This window comes from Dipodomys spectabilis, unplaced genomic scaffold (genome assembly GCF_019054845.1).
Source record: "Dipodomys spectabilis isolate Male_0828 unplaced genomic scaffold, ASM1905484v1 ptg000476l, whole genome shotgun sequence".
In the NCBI taxonomy this organism is placed as follows: Eukaryota; Metazoa; Chordata; class Mammalia; order Rodentia; family Heteromyidae; genus Dipodomys; species Dipodomys spectabilis.
In genome coordinates, this window is record NW_024871153.1 from 96,445 (window position 1) to 112,500 (window position 16,056).

The 16,056-nt window shown below is 58.1% G+C and overlaps 1 protein-coding gene across 4 annotated transcripts in view; it reads left to right on the forward strand.

Moving 5' to 3' along the window:
• The window catches only part of Ccdc57 (coiled-coil domain containing 57), an 82,785-nt gene that overhangs the window by 19,265 nt on the left and 47,464 nt on the right, over positions 1-16,056 (forward strand). For 3 of the 4 annotated variants that reach the window (XR_006145729.1, XM_042668717.1, XM_042668718.1), the window contains exons 11-13: positions 431-583; positions 4,741-4,844; positions 8,395-8,550. Coding sequence is in view for 3 of the 4 variants with exons in the window: in XM_042668717.1 (XP_042524651.1) it covers positions 431-583; positions 4,741-4,844; positions 8,395-8,550 (413 nt within the window). In the remaining variant the exon portion in view is untranslated. The remainder of the gene's footprint in view (positions 1-430; positions 584-4,740; positions 4,845-8,394; positions 8,551-16,056) is intronic. The other variant, XM_042668719.1, reaches the window with a different exon arrangement.

Genomic DNA, 16,056 nt, shown 5'->3' on the forward strand with positions numbered 1-16,056 from the left:
AATCCTAGCTACTCAGGAAGCTGAAATCGAGGATCACAGTTTAAAGCTAACCCGGGCAGGAAAGTCTGTGAGACTCTTATCTCAAAAAAAATAGTCAGAAAAAGTGGTACTGGGCTCAAGAAGTAGAGCGATAGCCTTGAGCACAGAGAGGTTCAATGACAGAGCTCAGGTCCTGAGTTCAAGCCCCAGGACTGACAAGAAAAAAAAAAGTTTTGCTCAGGGATGTGGAAGGCAAAGTACGGCAGAGGCCGCCAGCCAGGCCCGCAGCGGGTGCATGTGCTGCATGGAGCTGCTTGGCTGCCCCTCCCCCAGCACTAGGGAAGGCTTCCCAAAGACCTGGTGGGGGAGCGGTCCAGGCGGGGGAGGGGGGGAGGGGGAGAGGGGGACAGGAGTGGCAGGAACGTGTGCTGGGTTACCCCCTGTTTTGCAGATTATATTCTGGCTCTTGAAGCAGAAATTCAAAGCCTGCAGCACAAATTTCAAAGCCTGGAGGAGCAGCTGGTCAGCGTCCCAGGGCCTTCCGAGTGGTCGCTGGGCCCTGCGGCCCCGGACGCAGACCCCCAGGCCCTCGCAGAGCCCGTAGGTGAGGACCTCCCACTGTACGTTGCACAGGCAGCTCGGGTTCCCCGTGAGCCACCCCGCCCCTCACCCAGAGCCTCTCATAATGGAACCGCGTGACACGGAGCGTCTGTTGACTGCTTTGCCCACGCTGTGCTTCACTCCACGGTGCCTGTGCCCACATGCCCTCCAGCACTACAGGCCCCGGCCGGGCTGGCCGTCCGCACATCCCCTCTTCCTGGTTTCCCGTGGGGCTGGACTTGCTCTCCTGGGAGCCTTCATCTTGGACCCAGGCTCTGGGGCTGCAGCACCCTGCAGCCCTCGCTGAGGCCGGGCTTGGAGGCTGCTCTGCTGCTTCTACTCGGCTTCTGCCCAGCCTCGGGCTCTTGGTGGACAGCCCCTCTCAGGGGTGGTGCGGGATCCAGGGACGGTGTCCTCCCTGGTCCTATGGCCCCAGGGAGCCAGCTTCCCTCTGGCTTGCTTTATCGTGTGGATTATTCCCTTTGATGTGTGCCCCCCCCCCCAGTAGCCCTCCCCCCTAGCGCAGTGAGGCCGGCTTGCTCTTTCCAGAACCCACATGGCGTGTGCTTCAGCTTTCAGCTGTGGTCAGTGAGCAAAGTGGGGTGTGCACACGCTGTCTGAGGTGAAAGCCAGCGAGGGGCTGCGCCCTGGTGTGGGGGGCTGGCGCCGGGCCCGCCCTCTCCTCTCTCCACGCGTTCTCTCAGCCTCACGTCAGACTGAAGCTAGTTTTTCCTGAAATAAGTGGTACGATTCAACTTTGAAACTACCAGGGCCTGGTGTTTCCTTTGTGGGGAGGTTTTAAACTGTCAGTTCAGTTTTATTCATAGCTACAGAACTGACTGTACGGATTTTCTTTTGAGATAAATTATACAAAGAAGGGCTGGGAAGGTGGCTCAGTGGTAGAGCGCTTGCCTTGCATGCATGAGGCCTTGGGTTCCATTCCTTAGCACCACATAAGCAAAAAGAAAAAAGCCGAAAGTGGTGAGTGTGGCTCAAGTGGTAGAGCGCTAGCCTTGAGCTGAAGAGCTGAGGGACAGCGCCCAGGCCCAGAGTTCAGGCCCCACGACTGGACCCCAAAAAAAAAAATTATACAAAGAAATTTTTCTTCATTTCACTTTCAAACTTCTGGCATAAGCTGTGATTCCAGATACTCAGGAGGAAGAGGCAAGAGCTCAAGATTTCAAGTTCAGGGCTGGGAAGGTGGCTCAGTGGTAGAGCACTTGCCTTGCATGCCTGAGGCCCTGGGTTCGATTCCTCAGCACCACATAAGCAAAAAGAAAAAAGCTGGAAGTGTTGCTGTGGCTCAAGTGGTAGAGTGCTAGCCTTGAGCTGAAGAGCTGAGGGACAGCGCCCAGGCCCAGAGTTCAGGCCCCACAACCGGACCCAAAAAAAAAAAAGTTCAAGTTCAGCCTGCCAAATGCTCATAAGACTCATCTCAGGGCTAGGAAGGTGGCTCAGGGGTAGAGTGCTGCTTGCCTTGCATACATGAGGCCCTGGGTTCAATTCCTCAGCACCACATAAGCAGAAAAAGCTGGAAGTGGTGCTATGGCTCAAATGGTAGAGCACTTGCCTTGTGCTGAAGAGCTGAGGGACAGCACCCAGGCCCAGAGTTCAGGTCCCACGACCAACCAAAAAAACAAAAAAAAAAGACTCAAAGAATGAAAACCAGGTGCTAGTGTAATCCTAGCTCCCAGGAGGCTGAGATCTGAGGATCACAGTTTGAGACCAGCCCAGCCAGAGATGTCTGTGACACTTTTTTTTTTTTGTCGGTTGTGGGTCTTGAACTCTGGGCTTGTCCCTGTGCTCTTCAGCTCAAGGTGAGCACTCTACAGCTTGAGCCACAGTGCTACTTCCAGTTTTCTAGTGGTTAATTGGAGATAAGAGTCTCACGGAGTTTCCTGCCCAGGCTGGCTTTGAACTGCCATCCTCAGATCTCAGCCTCCTGAGTTCTAGGGTTATAGGTATGAGCACCCGGCGCCCGGCTTATAACACTCGTATCTTTTAATTTACCACCAGAAAACTGGAAGTGGTGCTGTGGCTCAAGTGGTAGAGCATTCACCTTGAGCTGAAGAGCTGAGGGACAGCACCCAGGCCCAGAGTTCAAGCCCCATGACCAACAACAACAACAAAAAAGTGGTAGAGCACTAGCCTTGAGCGAAAGAGCTCAAGGACAGCCTCCAAACCCTGTGTTCAAACCCCACAACTGAAGGGAAAAAAAAAAAAGCCAATGCCAATGGTTCCTTCTGCAATCCTAGCTTACTAAGGAGTCTGAGATCTGAGGAATGAGCTTTGAAACCAGTGCAGGCAAGCAGATCCACAGTACTCTCATCTTCATGCTCAAGTGGTAGAGTACCAGTCGTGAGCAGACGAGCTTGAGGCCCTGCCACCCACACACACAGAGCACAGGCGACCCTGATCACAGCACGTGGGAGGCTGAAACAGGAGGATCACTCATGAATTAGAGGCCAATCTGAGTGCAAAGACCCTGTCTCAAAAGAAAAAAAAAAAAAAAAGAGGAAAGTGATGGAGAGCGTGAGATTGTTTGGAATATATCATAAATACGTGGGACTGTAACAGTGAAATCCCCTGGTGTAAGTAATGGAGGCTCAGAAGAGGAAAAGTGGAAAGAAAGATAAAGTCAATACTAGACATTGAGAAAATGACAACATAGTATATTAGAGGATGGTTGACTTTTTGAAAAGGCTGTAAATAAACAGCTCCCTCTTCCTCACTCTCTCTCTTTTAAGACTTAAGAAAAATGAATAGGAGAACAGAAGTGAATTACCAGACTAATGCATGGAGAAGCATTCTGTAAAAGTTTTGAAAAGCATAGGGAGGGGCTGGGAAGGTGGCTCAGTGGTAGAGCGCTTGCCTAGCATGCATGAAGCCCTGGGTTCCATTCCTCAGCACCACATACACAGAAAAAGCTGGAAGTGGTGCTGTGGCTCAAGTGGTAGAACACTTTGCTTGAGCAAAAGAAGCCCAGGGGCAGCGCCTAGGCCCTGAATTCAAGCCCCAGGAGTGGCAAAAAAAAAAAAAAAAACATAGGGTGAGTGGAAGGTGAAATTCCAGCTGTTCAGGATGCTCAGGAGGAGGATGGAGAGTTCCCAGCTAGCTTGGGGGAATAACAAGTCCATGTCTTTTTCTGTGTGGGTCCTAGAGCTTGAGCTCAGGGTCTGGAGCTGTCCCTGAGCTTTTGCGCTCAAGGCTAGTGCTCTACCACTTGAGCCCAGCTCCACTTCTGGCTTTTTGGTAGCTGATCAGAAGTCTCATGGGCTTTCCTGCCTGGACTGGCTTCCAACCACGATCCTCAGATCTTAGCCTCCTGAGTAGCTAGGATTGCAGGTGAGAGCCTCTGGCACCCAGCAGGTGTATGTCTTAAAAACAAGCAATCTCACAGGATAAGCAGCTTTTTCGTTTTTTTCTTAGGTAGTACTGGGGTGTGAACTCAGGGCCCATGCCTACTTGGTAGGCTCTCTGCCGCTTAGCCTTGCTCCCAGCCCTTTTGCACTGGTTGTTTTGAGGTCGGATCTTGCTCACAGTACGCTGTTTGACATTGTTGGCATGAAGATACACACACCATCCTCAGCTTCCTGAGATAGTCTTTAGAATTTTTGTTTGCAGCATGGTCCAGAACCATGAGCCTCTCGAGCTCTACCCTCCTGAGATCCCTCCAGGTGCCCCGCTGGCTAAACATTCCTAAGCCCTGGGAGTAACATCCACACTCTTCCATGTAAGCCAGGCCCCTGACCTTCCATTTGCACTTTTTTGTGTCTATACTAGTGCATGAACTCACATCTGCTCTCCCACATGGATTACACTCGCATATGACACACCTCTGATCTTGGGAGGGACCCAAGTTCCTCGGCCCCAGGAGGCACGTGCTCCTGGTGGGCCAGGCCATGGCCGGGTGGGTCTCTGTGTCCCCGTGGGCCAGGCCAGTGCTGAGTGGGCCTTTGCTGGGCGGGCCTCTGTGTCACCGTGGGCCAGGCCGTGGCCAGGCGGGCCTCTGTGTCACTGTGGGTCAGGCTGTGGCCAGGCAGGCCTCTGTGTCCCCGTGGGCCAGACCAGTGCTGGGCAGGCCTCAGTGGGGTCTCACTGCTCTTCTCCAGGCCCATCTTAGTGGGTAATGCGCAGGCTCACAGGGTGCTCTTTTCCCAGGAGCAGCTCCCTGGGCCTCCCAGGCCGGCACTGGATTGGCGCTGAGGAAACTCAGAGACAGGGTACATCTCTTGGACTTGCTGGTGATACAGCTCAAAAAGAAGGTGAGATTGGCCCACTGAGGCCCAGGTAGTGTGGGTCTTCCAACCAGAGAGCTGTCCTGGGGAAGGGGGGCAGGGCACACACTGGAGCCCTGTGTGCTGTTTGTGACCCTTGGATGATCACTAGACCTCTGTTGGCTGTGTCCTCTGAGCCCAGGGCTCTGCACCCTAGCTGGTCCATCTCACCACCCACAGGACATGTGCAGGAGCACTGACCCGCAGTGCCACAGAGCAAGGGGTCCTGGCAGATGGCGTCTGCGCCTGGTGTTTCTCACTTTGTGCAGTGTTCTCACATCCATCTCGTTGTACCCTGTGTAGGTGCTTAGTTCCTTTCATGGCCACGTAACTTCTAACTAAGTGGCAGGTCTGCATGCTGTGTGTGCGTTGGGCTGTGCGTTGCTGCCACCTGGTGGCTCTTGTGAGGCCTGCTCAGAATATGCGTGTGTTCAGTTTGGGGGTGCGTCCCCAGTAGCAGATCATCACATTTTAGGGAGATTCTGTGTTTAAGTCTGAGGAGCTATTGGACTGTTTCCAGCAGCGGCACTGCTTTACATTCCTCCTGGCAGTGTGTGAAAGTTCAGACTCCCACATCTTCCCAACTCCAGCTACTTTCTTTTTTATTTATCTTTTTATTCAAAGATGGTGGTGAGACTGCATATGATACTGACTGATGTATGTGTTTGTGTGTGTGTGTTTATGTGTGTGTGCACATGTGCGCACTAGTCCTGGGGTTTGAACTTGGGTCTGGGTGCTGTTCCTGAACATTTTTTTTTTTTGCCCAAAGCTAGCACTATACCACTTGAGCCATAGCTCCACTTCCGGGTTTTTTGGTGAGTAATTGAAGACTCGTTCAGACTTTTCTGCCCAGACTGGTTTTGAACAATCCTCAGGTCTCAGCCTCCTGAATAGTTATTATGATTTCAGGTGTGAGCCACCGATGCCTGTCTCTGCTGACTGATTTTGATTCCCATTTTCCATTGACAAATGGTGGTCTGCATCTTTCTGTGGCTACTTGGCCATCTGTATAACTACATTTGCAGAAATGTCTATTTAGATACTCGGCCTGTTCTCTCTTTGTTTTGCAAAAGTCCTTTCTGTATTCTGAATATGAATATAAGTAAGTCCTCTATCAGATACAAGACTTGCTGAATTTTCTGTTCTACGATTTGTGTTTTCACACTCTCAGTCATCACAAATGACTTTGATTTTTTCGGGGTGTTGAGGTTTGAACTCAGAGTCTTCGTTTTCTCACCTTGCTTGTCTGGCTGGCACTCAGCACTTGAACCACACCTGGTTATTTAGAGATGGAGTCTAGTGGATTTTTTTTTTTCTTTTTTGTCGGTTGTGGGGCTTGAACTCTGGGTCTGGGCGCTGTCCCTGTGCTCTTCAGCTCAAGGCAAGTAAGTGCTCTACTACTTGAGCCACAGCGCCACTTCTGGTTTTCTGAGTGGTTTATTGGAGATAAGAGTCTCACAGACTTCCCTGCTTGGGCTGGCTTTGAACTGCAATCATTAGATCTCAGCCTCCTGAGTAGCTAGGACTACAGGCGTGAGCCACCAGCTCCCGGAGGACTCTACTGGATTTGTATGCTGGTATCAAACTATGGGGGCTGGGAATGTGGCTTAGTGGTAGAGTGCTTGCCTAGCACGCATGAAGCCCTGGCTTCGATTCCTCAGTACCACATACACAGGAAGAAAAAAGTGAATAAATAAAAGAAATAAAAGAGAAAAAATTATTTAAAAAACAAAACTATGATCCTCTGGATCTCAGCTTCCTGAATACTAGTATTACAGGCATGAGAACCAGTGTCTGGCTCAATTTTTTTGGTGTGTATTGTGCTAGGGCTTGAACTCAGGGCCTGGGCATTGCCCTTTTTTTACTTAAAGCTACATGAACTACAGCTCTACTTCTAGTTTTTTTTTTTGGTCATGAAGCTTGAACAGTAGGCCTGGATACTAAACCTCAGCTCTTCAGTTCAAAGCAAGCGCTCTACCACTTGAGCCACAGCGCCACTTCTGGTTTTCTAGTGGTTTATTGGAGATAAGAGTCTCATGGACTTTCCTGCCCAGGCTGGCTTTCAGCCATGATCCTCAGATCTCAACCTCCTGAGTAGCTAGGATGATAGGTGTGAGACACTGGCACCCGGCTTCTGGCTTTTTTAAAAAAACCCTTTTTTATTACCTTTACATAGTTACACAAAGGATTTTTCCTTTCAACAAAGCAGTTTGTGATTGCATCTTAATATTATTCCCTCAGTTTTCTTAATTTTGTAGGCTAGGTACTGAATGTCATGACTGCATTCTCCCCTTCTCTGTTTAGCTGCCCCCTCCTTTTGATCCCATCCCCACCTTTCCAGGACTCGTTTCCTAGTATTTATTTCGTTGGAATATGAGTTAGCCTTTCTAAGTTAGTGCCATTTGAGTTCTCCTTGAATCTACCATATTTCAGATAATACACGAATGTACATGGGTTCCACCTTGTACTTCCAGCTTTTTGGTGATTAATTGGAGATCAGAGTCTTGTGAACTTTCCTTCCTGCGTTGTGAACTTTCCTTCCTCCTGTGAGATCTTCCTGTGGAGTCTGTGTCTTCTCCCAAGGAAGCATCACTCCAAAGCTGAGACTGTCTGACTAGCCCGTGCACTGCCGGGAGCAGGTGGCTGGCTGCCCGGAGGACTGCGGGCTTCCCTGCCGTCCTTTTGCTGATGAGTTTGTCACCCTCAGGACCCCCGGCAGGAGAAGCGGGCTCACTCTCAGGAGCCAGGGCAGGAAGGACAGAGGCTGTGTGGGGGTTGAGGGTGTCCTCCCCCGTCCCCCCCTCCAGCACAGGGTCACAGGGCTCCCTATCCCTGGAGAGGAGCTGGGTGTGGCCCCGGCGTCTGGCCTGGGCTCCCATAGCCCCTGCCCACCCACCGTCCTTCCTGTGGCCTATGACTTCTCCTGAATCCTCTTTCTCCCTCCCTCCGCCTGCCTGCCACCCCGTGCTGGTGTTTGAACTCGGGGTGCACACACAGCAACTAGACAGGCGCTCCTGTGAGCCAGGACCCCAACCCCATTCTGCTTTACATGTGTTTTGGAGGCCTCAGCCTGGGACCCTCGTACTGGGGTGACAGGCATGGGCCACCAAGCCTGACTTGTTGGTTGAGAGGACTTTTGCCTGGGCTGACCTTGAACTGTGATCTTTCTGACCTCTACCTCCCAAGGAGCTGAATTTTCAGGTGTCCTCCCGGGGCCCTGCCTCCTGCAGGCTACTGTGCTCTGGGCTGCCCGCGGCCCTCTGGCCGCCTCTGCTGTCACCCTGCTGCCCTTTCCTTCTGTTCCCCTACCCCCCCAATTGCCTGCACTTTCTAGAGGAAGTTGTCCCTCACTGGGCCAGGACTTTGGGGGAGGGCCGTGACATAGGGCCACCCATGCCTCCCAGCCAGCCTGGGCCCGGGGTGTGGACGGTATAGGAGAGGGCCGGGGGGCTGGTTCACGCATGTCCACACCCAGCCCTGCCCTGCCCTGCCCTGCCCATGCGCACTGTCCTCACACTGTTCCAACATGGCCCCACAGGTGCGGCAGACACCCCTGGAGCCGGAGCTGCTATGTGCCGTGGACCAGGTACAGCTGGAGGTACAGGAGCTGCAGACGCAGGTGGCCGAGCTGGAGCAGCATCTCAGCACGGCTGGGCAGAGAGGCAGGCGCCCTGCCCAGCAGCGCCTCACAGTGGTGAGTTCCCGCCCACGGCCTGGTCTCTCCACAGGGCCTGTGGGCCCTGCGCTGCCCCCTTCCACGCAGCCTGCAGAGAGGTCCAGGCCGAGCCCAGAGCCTGGGAGCCCACCACCTTCTCTCCTAGACGAGGGGGGTCAGGAGAGAGGAGGCCAGGAGGCCTCCTGGGGGCCCTGGGGGCAGGTGGGGCTAGTCCTCAGGAACACACAAACCCTTCCCAGCCCTGTCCCCTGAGGCCAAGCCTCTTGCTCAGAGACTGGCTCCCAATTCCCTGCTTTGTTCTTGGGGCAAGGACTCCTTAGCCAGTGCTCTCCCATGGGGGAGCGGGGGTAGTGGCACTCTCCCACATGTGGGGAGGGCTGGTGCCTGCTAGAAGGGTCTCTGCTTCCAAATCTAGACCGGAAAGGAGTGACAGAGGACAAAGAGCATGAGCCCATGCCTGGCCCAGCAAGTGGGCTGGTGAGGGCGTGGGTATGGTGGGGGGTGGTGGCGGGGGGGGGGGGGAAGAGGGGGGGCATGGGCATCCTGTCCAGTGGGTGGGGGATGGGGGGTGTGGTCACCCCATCCTGTGTCTCCCCACATCCAGGTTCCAGGATGGGGAAGAGCGTCTCTCCATGGCTCCACTGCTGTGTCAGAGCACTCTGGATAGGAGCGAGTCTCTCCAGCCTGAGCCCGAGCCCCTCTAGCCGCAGGCTGAGGTGTCTGGGATCTGGACAGGCAGAGCAGGAAGGGCTTGGCCAGGGCCTGAGTGGGGCCACATGGGGCCCGGACGCTCCCGCGTGGAGTGCAGTGCAGTGTCAGGCAGGAAGGAGGGGGGCAGCGTGGAGGCTGCAGGCTGTCTGGTGGGGTCTGGCACGGTGCCTGCGGCCAACGTTGCAGCCATCGGTCACTCAAGCTCCTCCTGCCCGGCAAAGAGAATGGAGGTACACTCCTCTCTGGTGCTGGGCGCTGGCCCTGGTGCTGGCTGTTGCACTGGCTCCCGCACAGAGGGAGAGGGGAGGGCTGCTGCAGGCATGGCAGCACAGCCACAGTTGGCCCCTAGGCCGTAAGGAAGAGGGCTTGAGTTTGAGAGTAGCCTGGGCTACATAGTAAGACCTGTCTCAAAAAACAGCTGGGAGGGGCTGGGAAGGTGGCTCAGTGGTAGAGCGCTTGCCTTGCATGCTCAAGGCCCTGGGTTCGATTCCTCAGCACCACATAAGCAAAAAGAAAAAAGCCGGAAGTGGCGCTGTGGCTCAAGTGGTAGAGCGCTAGCCTTGAGCTGAAGAACTGAGGGACAGCGCCCAGGCCCAGAGTTCAGGCCCCACGACCGGACCCAAAAAAAAAAAAAAAAAAAGCTGGGAGCCAGTAGCTCACGCCTGTCATCCTAGCTATCCAGGAGGCTGAGATCTGAGGGTTGTGGTTCGAAGCCAGCCTGGGCAGGAAAGTCTGTGAGACTCTTATCTCCAACAGACTACTCAGAAAAGGCCTGAAGAGGCTGTGGCTCAAGTGGCGGAGCACTTGAGTGAAAACAAGCTCAAGGGGCTTGCCCAGGCCCCATGTTCAAGCCCCACAACCAGCAACAACAGAACAATGGCTGGAAGCCTCTGGAGCCCCTAAGCTGGTGCAGCCACGTGGGGACAGTGCTGGACACCTGGAGGGGAGGAGACGGGCCAAAGCAGTGTCCTCACGGGGGAGGAGCAGTGCCAGACCGGGGTGCACACCCTGCCCAGCTGTGCCCAGTGGATACCAGTGACAGACGTTAGCCACAGACTCAGGAGCTGCGGGGTTGGTGAGGGGCGGGTGCTGGGCTGGGCTGGCGCGGGTGGGTGGTGGCGTAGCTCACACAGTGCCACCTGGCACATCTCTGGTGGGGGCGGGGGGCGGGCACCAAGCCCTGAGTTCAAGCCCCATGACCAGAAAAAATAAAATTTTACCTGAGGTGGAGCCGGGTGGCCTGCAGGCACGCACTGCAGCCTGGGCCTGGGGGCGGAGACCGGGCCTCTGCATTGCAGGCACTGGACAGGGAGGACTGCATCCCCCAGCAGGAGTCCACGTTAGGGGAGTTTGTCCAAACCTCTAGGTGTCAAGGTTGGCCAGGTCAGTTCAAACTGGTTCTTTGCTGACTCACACTAACCACATACTCAGAAAAGCCGGAGTCTCAGCCGGGTGCCGGTGGCTCCTACCTGTCATCCTAGCTACTGAGGAGGCTGAGATCTGAGGATCCTGGTTCAAAGCCAGCCTGGGCAGGAAAGGCCATGAGACTCTTTTTTTTTTTTCCAGGGCTGAGGACCGAGCCCAGGGCCTTGCACGCCGGGCGGGCGGGCGGGCGGGCGGGCGGGCGGGCGGGCGCGCCCTTCCGCTGGGCTAAACCCCCCTGCCCAGCCATGAGACTCTTATCTCCAATAAACCACTCAGGAAAACAGAAGTAGAGCTCTGGCTCAATTGATAGAGCAGTAGCCTGGAGCTGAAGAGCTGAGGGACAGCTCCCAGGCCCAGAGTTCAAGCCCCACGACCAACCAAAAAAAGAAGAAAAGACAGAGTCTCCCTGGGCATGGAGCCAGGCCTGCCCCAAGAGTCACAGCTCCCGCCCACCCGCGCTGCCCGGCCCGACCTGAGGCGTCCCGGGGCTGCCCAGTCTCTGATGGAAGCTCCCTTCCCACCCTGCCCTCCCATGACCTCCCTTCTCTTGTCTTAGCCTCTGCCCGCCCCGCTCCTCAGGACAGTGAGGGACTGCAGAGAGGGCACAGGCGCCTGCCAGTCGCAGGGAAGACCAGGAAGCTGGCAGGGACAGCGTGTGCCAGTCATCCCAGGGCATGGGGAGGGGGCCAGAGTACGGGAGCGGCCTGTTTTCTCGTGGGTGTGAGGAGCGGTCAGGCTGCTCTCTGGAGGGTGTGAGGAAGCGGTTGGGCTGCTGTCTGGAGGGTGTGAGGAGCGGTTGGGCTGCTGTCTGGAGGGTGTGAGGAGCGGTCGGGCTGCTCTCTCACATATGTGAGGATCGGTTGGGCTGTTCTCTCACAGGTGTGAGGAAGCGGTTGGGCTGCTCTCTGGAGGGTGTGAGGAGCAGTCGGGCTGCTCTCTCACATATGTGAGGAGTGGTCAGGCTGTTCTCTGGCAGGTGTGAGGAGCAGGTTGTTCTCTGGCAGGTGTGAGGAGCAGGTTCTCTGGTGGGTGTGAGGAGCGGTCAGACTGTTCTCTGGCAGGTGTGAGGAGCAGGTTGTTCTCTGGCAGGTGTGAGGAGCAGGTTGTTCTCTGGCAGGTGTGAGGAGCAGTCAGACTGTTCTCTGGTGGGTGTGAGGAGCGGTCAGACTGTTCTCTGGCAGGTGTGAGGAGCAGGTTGTTCTCTGGCAGGTGTGAGGAGCAGGTTCTCTGGTGGGTGTGAGGAGCGGTCAGACTGTTCTCTGGCAGGTGTGAGGAGCAGGTTGTTCTCTGGCAGGTGTGAGGAGCAGGTTGTTCTCTGGCAGGTGTGAGGAGCAGTCAGACTGTTCTCTGGTGGGTGTGAGGAGCAGTCAGACTGTTCTCTGGCAGGTGTGAGGAGCGGTCAGACTGTTCTCTGGCAGGTGTGAGGAGCGGTCAGACTGTTCTCTGGCAGGTGTGAGGAGCAGGTTGTTCTCTGATGGGTGTGAGGAGCGGTCAGACTGTTCTCTGGCAGGTGTGAGGAGCAGGTTGTTCTCTGGCAGGTGTGAGGAGCAAGTTGTTCTCTGGCAGGTTTGAGGAGCAGGCTGTTCTCTGGCAGGTGTGAGGAGCAGTCAGACTGTTTTCTGGCAGGTGTGAGGAGCAGTCAGACTGTTTTCTGGCAGGTGTGAGGAGCGGTCAGACTGTTCTCTGGCAGGTGTGAGGAGCAGGTTGTTCCCTAGCAGGTGTGAGGAGCGGTCAGACTGTTCTCTGGCAGGTGTGAGGAGTGGTCAGACTGTTCTCTGGCAGGTGTGAGGAGCAGGTTGTTCTCTGGCAGGTGTGAGGAGCGGTCAGACTGTTCTCTGGCAGGTGTGAGGAGCAGTCAGACTGTTCTCTGGCAGGTGTGAGGAGCAGGTTGTTCTCTGGCGGGTGTGAGGAGCAGGTTGTTCTCTGGCAGGTGTGAGGAGCAGGTTGTTCTCTGGCAGGTGTGAGGAGCGGTCAGACTGTTCTCTGGCGGGTGTGAGGAGCAGGTTGTTCTCTGGCGGGTGTGAGGAGCAGTCAGACTGTTCTCTGGCAGGTGTGAGGAGTGGTCAGACTGTTCTCTGGCAGGTGTGAGGAGCAGGTTGTTCTCTGGCAGGTGTGAGGAGCGGTCAGACTGTTCTCTGGCAGGTGTGAGGAACAGTCAGACTGTTCTCTGGCAGGTGTGAGGAGCAGGTTGTTCTCTGGCGGGTGTGAGGAGCAGGTTGTTCTCTGGCAGGTGTGAGGAGCAGGTTGTTCTCTGGCAGGTGTGAGGAGCGGTCAGACTGTTCTCTGGCGGGTGTGAGGAGCAGGTTGTTCTCTGACGCGTGTGAGGAGCAGTCAGACTGTTCTCTCACAGGTGTGAGGAACTGTCAGGTTGTTCTCTTGGTGTGAGGAGCAGTCAGACTGTCAGAGCCTGGACCTCACCAATGTCTCCTGTTCCCTGCCTTCCTCCCGGACCCCTCTCATGTATGACTGCACTTGTGCACAGTTGTGGAGTCTGAATTCAGAGTAGGTTGAGTGAGGACTGCTTGTGGAGGCTCACACTAGGCCTGTGGCTCCCAGGTGAGCTGTGTTCCTCAGCTGCCTCTGCCTCCTCATAGTGGAGAAGGAGGTGAGCCTGCGGGCAGCAGGGGTGAGTGAGACTAGCCAACACAAGCTGCAGGGCAAGGGCAGAGAGCAAGGAGTGGGCTCAGTGCAGTCCCCAAGCTGTCTGGGGTTTAGGGACTGGAGCCAGAGCTGGAGCTGGGGTGGAGCTGGAGCTGGGCTGGGGTGGAGCTGGAGCTGGAGCTGGGGTGGAGCTGAGCTGGAGCTGGGGTGGAGCTGGGCTGGGGTGGAGCTGGAGCTGGGCTGGGGTGGAGCTGGGGTGGGGTGGAGCTGGGGTGGAGCTGGAGCTGGGCTGGGGTGGAGCTGGGCTGGGGTGGAGCTGAGCTGGAGCTGGGGTGGAGCTGGGCTGGGGTGGAGCTGAGCTGGAGCTGGGGTGGAGCTGGAGCTGGGTTGGGGTGGAGCTGGGCTGGAGCTGGGGTGGAGCTGGGCTGGGGTGGAGCTGGGGTGGAGCTGGGCTGGGGTGGAGCTGGGCTGGAGCTGGGGTGGAGCTGGGCTGGGGTGGAGCTGGAGCTGGAGCTGGGGTGGAGCTGAGCTGGGGTGGGTTGGAGCTGGAGCTGGAGCTGGGGTGGAGCTGGAGCTGGGTTGGGGTGGAGCTGGGCTGGAGCTGGGGTGGAGCTGGGCTGGGGTGGAGCTGGAGCTGGGGTGGGGTGGAGCTGGGCTGGGGTGGAGCTGGGCTGGGGTGGAGCTGGGCTGGGGTGGAGCTGGGCTGGAGCTGGGGTGGAGCTGGAGCTGAGCTGGAGCTGGGGTGGAGCTGGGCTGGGGTGGAGCTGGGCTGAGGTGGAGCTGGAGTGGAGCTGGGCTGGGGTGGAGCTGGGGTGGAGCTGGGCTGGGGTGGAGCTGGGCTGGGGTGGAGCTGGGCTGGGGTGGAGCTGGGGTGGAGCTGGGCTGGGGTGGAGCTGGGGTGGGGTGGAGCTGGGGTGGAGCTGGAGCTGGGCTGGGGTGGAGCTGGAGCTGGGGTGGAGCTGGAGCTGGGCTGGGGTGGAGCTGGAGCTGGGGTGGAGCTGGGGTGGAGCTGGGCTGGGGTGGAGCTGGGGTGGAGCTGGAGCTGGGGTGGAGCTGGAGCTGGGCTGGGGTGGAGATGAGCTGGAGCTGGGCTGGGGTGGAGCTGGAGCTGGGGTGGAGCTGGGGTGGAGCTGGGCTGGGGTGGAGCTGGGGTGGAGCTGGAGCTGGGGTGGAGCTGGAGCTGGGCTGGGGTGGAGCTGGGCTGGGGTGGAGCTGGGGTGGAGCTGGAGCTGGGCTGGGGTGGAGATGAGCTGGAGCTGGGCTGGGGTGGAGCTGGGCTGGGGTGGAGCTGGGCTGGGGTGGAGCTGGGCTGGGGTGGAGCTGGAGCTGGGCTGGGGTGGAGCTGGGCTGGGGTGGAGCTGGGCTGGGGTGGAGCTGGAGCTGGGGTGGAGCTGGGCTGGTGTGGAGCTGGGCTGGGGTGGAGCTGGGGTGGAGCTGGGCTGGGGTGGAGCTGGAGCTGGGGTGGGGGTGGAGCTGAGCTAGGGTGGAGCTGGGCTGGGGTGGAGCTGGGGTGGAGCTGGAGCTGGGGTGGAGCTGGAGCTGGGGTGGGGCTGGGGTGGAGCTGGGCTGGGCTGGAGCTGGAGCTGGGGTGGAGCTGGAGCTGGGGTGGAGCTGGGCTGGGGTGGAGCTGGAGCTGGGGTGGGGCTGGGGTGGAGCTGGGCTGGGCTGGAGCTGGAGCTGGGGTGGAGCTGGAGCTGGGGTGGAGCTGGGCTGGGGTGGAGCTGGGCTGGGGTGGAGCTGGGGTGGAGCTGGAGCTGGGCTGGGGTGGAGCTGAGCTGGAGCTGGGCTGGGGTGGAGCTGGGCTGGGGTGGAGCTGGAGCTGGGGTGGAGCTGGGCTGGGCTGGAGCTGGAGCTGGGGTGGAGCTGGAGCTGGGGTGGAGCTGGGCTGGGGTGGAGCTGGGCTGGGGTGGAGCTGGAGCTGGGGTGGAGCTGGGGTGGAGCTGGGCTGGGGTGGAGCTGGGGTGGAGCTGGAGCTGGGCTGGGGTAGAGCTGAGCTGGAGCTGGGCTGGGGTGGAGCTGGGCTGGGGTGGAGCTGGAGCTGGGGTGGAGCTGGGCTGGGGTGGAGCTGGAGCTGGGGTGGGGGTGGAGCTGAGCTGGGGTGGAGCTGGGCTGGGGTGGAGCTGGGGTGGAGCTGGGGTGGAGCTGGAGCTGGGGTGGAGCTGGAGCTGGGGTGGGGCTGGGGTGGAGCTGGGCTGGGGTGGAGCTGGAGCTGGGGTGGAGCTGGAGCTGGGGTGGAGCTGGAGCTGGGGTGGAGCTGGGCTGGGGTGGAGCTGGAGCTGGGGTGGAGCTGAGCTGGGGTGGAGCTGAGCTGGGGTGGAGCTGGAGATGAGCTGGAGCTGGGCTGGGCTGGAGCTGGAGCTGGGGTGGAGCTGGGCTGGGGTGGAGCTGGGCTGGGGTGGAGCTGGAGCTGGGCTGGGGTGGAGCAGGAGCTGGAGCTGGGGTGGAGCTTAGCTGGAGCTGGGGTGGAGCTGGGCTGGGGTGGAGCTGAGCTGGGGTGGAGCTGGGCTGGGGTGGAGCTGAGCTGGGGTGGAGCTGGGCTGGGGTGGAGCTGGAGCTGGGCTGGGGTGGAGCTGGGCTGGGGTGGAGCTGGAGCTGGAGCTGGGGTGGAGCTGGGGTGGAGCTGGGCTGGGGTGGAGCTGGAGCTGGGCTGGGGTTGAGCTGGGGTGGAGCTGGAGCTGGGGTGTAGCTGGAGCTGGACCTGGGGTGGAACTGGGCTGGGGTGGAGCTGGAGCTGGAACTGGGGTGGAGCTGGGCTGGGGTGGAGCTGGAGCTGGGGTGGAGCTGGAG